Raw genomic sequence first — 7,135 nt, 5'->3', positions numbered from 1 at the left:
ATCAAGATCATTCACTTACGAGAAGCACAGAGAAGGTGAAATGTACTTATGTGAATGTTGGTAAATGTGCTGCTGATCTCACCCTTAAATAGGTAAAAGTATTTCCACCATTCCTGCATGACACTTCAGGAGACCTACTTTAGAAAGAAGGTTAATGTATGTACGTACAAATACTTACTATAAAATATGCAGGCTTGTGTTGTTGCCACATTATCTTAGATTACAAATAAAACACAAAGCTTATGATTCATTGTCTAGCTTTGAAGAGTGACAGCTCACCACTGTACCAGAAAATCTGATTTGTGAGTATATAGAGACCAGTATGTATACAATTATTAGCTCTTAATGAGATCAATGTATTTAATTCATTTCACTATTTTGCTATGGTTAGAAACAAGCGTTTCTAATATATTCCTTTACTTAACGATATGAGTGAAACTAGAAAATATGCCATTCAAGAAGCAAATGACTGGTTCCCAAACTAAAACTATGATAGCAAATAAATTCTTAAAACTATCTTTATCAGAAACACATCCCCCTGCTCTCTGCTTTGAAGCCAGGGTCTCTCAATGCACCATGTACAGAGAGTGGATTCTAATAATTTGAGAGAAAAGTAAGTTTCCTTCTGTAAATACAGATAATAAAATATTAAGATACCATAAGCATGACTGATCAAAGTGTGTGTTCATTTTCATTCTGTATGGAAAGGAAACCTTGGCTCCAGTATAATCTATAAATTATAGTAAATCTAAGAAAATAGAAAGGTGAGTATAGTCAAATTGTGATTGAGTTCATAGGATTGACATTTTAGAACACATCCAAGGCTATGGCAAGTTCCTTCATGCTTTATGTGAAGGGTTATAACCTTGAAGTATTCAGAGAAATCTTCTACACGTATTTAAAATTTCAGTATAAACTCTTCATGGAATTTGTTCAAATGGAAAAGTTTGCAGTTCTTAACATAACTGAATTTCATAGTGTATCGTCAGATATACATGTTTTAATAAATAAAGTATTTTAATTTTTAGAATTTACTTTTTCCTTTAGATTACATAGGAACATTTTCATGGAAGTCTATAAATGGTTGTGGCAACATTTTTTAAAAAATCATTTACTTTATTTCTTGAGATTATAATATACTTACATCATATCTCCAAATCTCCTTTACCCTCCATCTCATCCCATGCAACTCTCTTGCTCTCTTTCGAATGTATGGTCGCTTTTTCATTAATATTAACATGAATGCATATTAATATGTATTTGTAAATACTTAAATACAACTTGTCACTCTGTATACTTCGTGACTGTGTGTGTGTATTTGCAAGGTTGACCATTTGATACTGGATAACTAATTGGTGTTGGTGTTCTTTTCCATTAAAAAGGCATTTCCCTGCTCACAGCACACCTTAGTTACCTATAGTTCTTTGTGTAGAGTTAAGGTGTCATGAGCTTCACCTTTTTGACTTTGACATGCCTACTGTTATTGTCGTTGCTCAGTTCATGTTTTGTATGTACAACTTTGCCGGGTATGTTATAATTGGATTCATTCACAAACTGTTTTATACAGGGAACATGTTAAAAGGGTACATGACTTTCGAGTCACTATGTCATAAGTCTCTTGAACTTAAATATTCTACTAAAAAACTCAGTTGTTTGCTGTATTCATTTGTATTCTTCATAAAAAATCAAACAAGTATGATGTCTGTGTGGGGCACAGGCTCACGTGAAGACTGGCACTATTTATCTTCCGTGTTGCTGAGCAGGCTAGAAACCTAGAGCATTTTGTGCTCCACAGGAAGTTCAAAGCAGAAGCTCTCACATTTACCCATCACTTGCGCTACTGGGAATTGACTAAGTCTTTTCACTTGCCCTCACCTGAGTGGTGATCTCACTTAAAATTACCTTGCCAAGCACTCTTCTCTAAAATGTGCTTCAAATGATACTGGGTCAAACTATTTCATTGGTTTTTAATAAGAGACAGACAGTAAAAACCATAGACACTAAGCCTGGTATTCCCCATTCTTTCCTGGTGAATCTTAATATATTTACAGTGATATGCCTGGATCTTATAAACTTATAAAAGGCACACACACAATCTCTCTGTGTGTTTCTCTGTCTGTCTCTCTCTCTCTCTCTCAAGGGGATATGATGTATGTTCTGTTCTATATTCTGCATTCTTAATAAAGTAATTTTGGAGAGATATATGCCTTTACCTATTTATTAGTTAATTACCTAACCCTCTACAAACATTTATGAATAAATACAGTGCAGGGATTATGGTAGGCCTAAGATATTTATACAGTGAGCAAGACCAACAAAGACTAAGTCATCTCGAGCCTTATTGTTTGGAAACTATTTAAGAAACATAAAATCGCCAGTATATGAAATTTTGCAACATAGGATGTGTTAAAAGTAAAAAAAAAGTTTACTTTAAAAAAAATCTAATGGGTTTTGATTTTTGATTTATTCAGTTGTTACAAAGTCAGATTCTCAAAGATCAGTTGATAATATCCAAATTTAAATGTGTTATCTTGACTTTTCTGCCCATTTATTTAAAACCATGCAACAATTAAAAGATTAGTATTTCTAACTATGTTGTCAGAGAATAATATCCAAACTACATGATATTTGAAGTATCCAATAAAATAATTCCCCGCCTATCAAGTTTGACTGCCATGGATCAGAGAAATAGAGTTGAGAGAGTTTCCTGGTTATCTTTGAATATTGTTTTTTTTTTAATGTCTGAATGCAACCACAGCCTAAGTACGATCTAGATCTTAAACCCACATTAAAATGAATCTGCTTTATGCTTTCTCCCCAACCCCCCAAATTAAGTCCTCTTGCATTTACAAATCTGAGTCTCTATGAGAGATCAGGTGTGGTGGAAGCTGCGGTCACTGTGCCCAGCACTCCCAGCCTCTCATTCTTCCAATACAGGGTAAGTTAGACAGCTTCATCATGCCAATAAAACTCCAGTATTCTTTTCAAACGTTGTTTCTTTGATTCTTGAGAACTTGCAAAGACTGCAGCAGCAAGCACAGGACCAGGTCTGCCCAGATCTGCTGCATATATACTATAGTTCAGTATTTTCCAGGACTCCTGAGTGTGTGAACGAGTGGGTCACAGATTCTTGTGCTTTCCCTTGAGATTTTTTTCTTTTGCTTATCCAACTTTGATATGACGGTTTTTGTTTTATTTTAGTATATTTAAATTTGTTATGTTTTGTTGCTGTCTCTTAGAAGCCTGTTCTTTTCTGACTGGATACAGAAAAAGAGTGAATCTGGATGGGAGCAACAGTAGGGAGGAACTATAAGGAGTAACAGGAAGGCGATTTGTAATCAAGATATACTGCGTATGTTATATATATGCAAATACATACAATATAAAAAATCTATTTCCAATAAAAAGTAAATAAAAATGAAACAATAGTTTTAAAGTTTTCATATTGTAATGCATTAAATAAGAAGGACATTACATAATCTGAATATAGTTTTGAAATTTGAATAAACGGAATTTTGCTTCAAAATAAAGAAGGACATTACTTGTGTCATTTGTAGTATAGTTATAGTCAGACTACAGTGTGAAGAGTACAATACTGGGTCTAGCAAATAATAATATACATTTAAATAATAATCAATATCTTTTACAAAGAGTGAAGGATGTAACACTTTATTTCTAAAATATCAATTGAAAATTAACTGGCTAAAATAATTAGGTCATTCTGACAACACCAATTTTCTTTCAATAGTGAAATTCCAAACTTGAGTTTTAGGCTCTTTACTTGCATGTTTAAAAGTTTAAATATTTCAATTACAGTCTTAAAAAGAATAACTAAAATATCAACTGATCCCCTGGATTGTGACATTCATTTAACTGTGAGTTGACATAAAATACCTGGGAAAAGAAAACAACAATGGGGTCCAGAATAGAGCTGAATATTTGTTACCTTGTGTAAGCCTTTTCCATTTAGTTATAATATTTTAATTCAATGGAGTTTATATTAAAGTAAATCATAAATATTAGTACTTATACTCTTAGGTTAAAGTAAGAACCTCAATATGATTTAATTTATATTATTTATTTTAAGACATATTTTGCTTTTAATTATGGATTTCTGGGCTTATGAATATATATGTGCTTGTTTACATGTACTTATAGAAGGCAGAATAATCTGATGCCCCTGGAGCTTAAGTTACAGGCAGCTGTGAACCACCCATTGTAGGTACTTATCTGCAGGTACAATACATGTTCTAACATCTGAGCTAATCTCTAGACCTTTATTTTTATTTAACCCAAAATACCTCTAAGGAACATTTGTATTAATATCCCAGTGCAAAAATGGAAGTTTTATGTAGAAGGAGCTGTGGTGGGCTGCATTCAAGCCGCCCGGCCACCGGCTAGCTTTACCCGAAATAATTACACAGAAACTGTATTCTTTTAAACACTGCTTGGCCCATTAGTTCTAGCATCTTATTGACTAGCTCTTACATATTGATCTAACCCATTTCTAATAATCTGTGTAGCCCACGAGGTGGCTTACCAGGGAAGATCTTAACCTGTGTCTGTCTGGAGTGGGAGAATCATGATGACCTACTGACTCGGCTTCTTTCTCCCAGCATTCTGTTCTGTTTACTCCACCTACCTAATTTTCTGTTTTATTAAAGGGCCAAGGCAGTCACTGTATTTAACCAATGAAATGAACACAAAACAGAAGACTCTCCCCCATCAGTTTTACACAAATGTCTTTTATGTGTTTAATTACATTTATAGGAAGAAGAGACATGTCACTAAGAATACTAATTTATAAAACCTTGAACAAATTTCTAACAACCTAACCATTGTATCATTTCCATATTTGATACAATTCATTTACAAAACTACAAGGTCAAATTAAATAAGAGAAACCAATCAAATTCTATTTGATCTTTTCCCATGACCATCCTGACCAAACAGATGGGGTATGTTATTGTTTTAAAGTTAGTATTGCAAACCGACAAAAATAATACATTGAAAAACTTATTACATAGTTGGAATAGTAGCAAGAATGTATTAGTCATAATTTAGGAGAAGGTTGCTGAGTTTTTCATGGCTGTTAGAACATTGTTTTAACTTTAACTATGATAGAAATAGTACAAACATGTCTACAAGTCAGTTTTTAATCAGCCATAATTTGTAAAATGTAACCTTTCATGCTCGTTGTTGGATATGCTGTATCAATTTCTTAAAGGCTTCTTTAACATCTTTGTTTCTCAGACTATAGATGAAAGGGTTGAGTAATGGATTGATGATAGTGTAGAACATGGCAGCCACTTTGTCTCTCTCCAGGGAGTAGTTGGAACTAGGCCTTGAATACATGAAGAGCAAGGAGCCATAGAAGAGGGTGACGGAGACCAGGTGAGAGGCACAGGTGGAGAATGCCTTGCGTCTTCCTGAGGCTGAGCGGATCCTCAAGATAGCCAGGAAGATGTTGAAATAAGAAATGAGGATGGCAAGAATGCTGGAGAGCACGGTGAAGCCCACCATACTAGAGAGAATTTTCACATAGACACGAGTGTCTGTGCAGGACATTTTTACCAATGGAAGTACATCACAGAAAAAGTGATCAATAATATTTTTACCACAGAAACTTAACCTGAATGTGTTGGCAGTATGGGCTATGGCATTCAAAAACCCTCCAACATAGGATCCAGCCACCAGCCCAGTACAGAGAGAAGTAGACATGATGCTTGAATAGAGCAATGGGCTACAAATTGCAGCATGGCGGTCATAGGCCATGGCTGCCAGCAGGTAGCACTCAGTATAGGCTGCTACACAGGAAAAGAAAAACTGAGCCCCACAGCCAGCCAAGGAGATACGCTTATCTTCTGAGATACAATTGACCAAGATTTTAGGTATATACACAGAATTATACCAGAAATCCAAAAAAGAGAGACCCCCTATGAAAAAGTACATGGGTGTATGTAGCCTGGAATCAATACGAATTAGGATAACCAAGGTCATATTTCCTGACAAGGTCATCACATAGATGGTTAAAAATATTCCAAATAGAATCAACTGCAGATGGGGGTCTTCTGAGAAGCCCAGGAGGATGAATTCAGTAAGGATGGTGTGATTGTCGATCTCCATGTCCACAGAGGGGAAAGCCAGGGTAGAAAAGTGCAATGGATACACAGTATAGAAATAATCCCAATAAGATGATAAGAGAAATAAGCTATCACCAATCACTGGACCTTAATAACATGATGTGATAAAAAAAAACATAGATTAGTGATGTAATCCATTAAGAGAAAGACATAAGCAATATATATCCATCAAATCAACAAAAACTAGAGGTTTACAGCCATTCTCTCCTTTAAATAATTACAAGACAGCAAAGAACAGTGGAGTTTCAGACAGTGACTGTGGAAGACTTTTGGAATTAAAGGTTTTAAATTAGAAAATTTCAGTTTCATGACTGTGGAAGACTCCTGGAGTTAGAGGCTTTAAATTAGAAATTTTCAACGTCTCATTTCTGAACTACGTCATTTGGATCCAGTCCCTTATCAAAAAATAAGAAACAGAAATCTCATGAACTTTTACAGTTTCCTGACAGGTTGTCAGCCTGCAGAAAGATGATAAATAAGAAAATACTCAATAACTGTATGTGGTAGTGAGCATATTAAAAGGAAGAGTTCAATAAAATGTGCTTACTCATTAAAGTGAAAAATTAAATACATGAATGTAATAAATGACACCTTTTGAATTTAATCAAAAAGCCAGACAACTGTTTAGCATATTATCCTAAATTTTCTGCCTTGTGTACTGCTATAACCTAAGAGATTAGATACTTTCTATTAAACTCAAAACATTTAGTCATCTCCCCACAAGCTAATGTGAACATCTTCTATGCTTGGCATGGCAATGATGCTTTTATGAACAGAAGTACATTGTAAAGTCTTCCAGGCTATCAGTACAAAGAGAAAGCTTTATTTCTATGTTCCAGTTATGACTCTAGGTGCCGTCTCTCACCATATTCATCATTGCCCAGTTTTACAAGGGGCATATTATAAAGTAATGTTACAAGCCTGTCCCAGCACTTGACACAAGGGAACTTCAGATTAAGCAGGATGCCCACAGTGACCAGTGTAGTCTGTTG

The 7,135-nt window shown here is 34.8% G+C and overlaps 1 protein-coding gene across 1 annotated transcript; it reads right to left on the bottom strand.

Annotated features, from left to right (window-relative positions):
* Window positions 1-5,187: 5,187 nt before the first annotated feature.
* LOC126497774 (olfactory receptor 9G4-like) lies at window positions 5,188-6,492 on the bottom strand. Its single transcript, XM_050135948.1, has one exon. It carries the CDS (start codon window positions 6,124-6,126, stop codon window positions 5,188-5,190), a length of 939 nt encoding a protein of 312 aa, XP_049991905.1. The 5' UTR covers window positions 6,127-6,492.
* Window positions 6,493-7,135: the final 643 nt, after the last annotated feature.

Source organism: Alexandromys fortis, unplaced genomic scaffold, assembly GCF_014885135.2.
Source record: "Alexandromys fortis isolate MF-2015 unplaced genomic scaffold, M_Fortis_MF-2015_v1.1 scaffold_23, whole genome shotgun sequence".
Taxonomy (NCBI): Eukaryota; Metazoa; Chordata; class Mammalia; order Rodentia; family Cricetidae; genus Alexandromys; species Alexandromys fortis.
The sequence above is the reverse complement of the archived record's forward strand: the minus strand, read 5'-3'. Positions and strand labels throughout refer to the sequence as shown.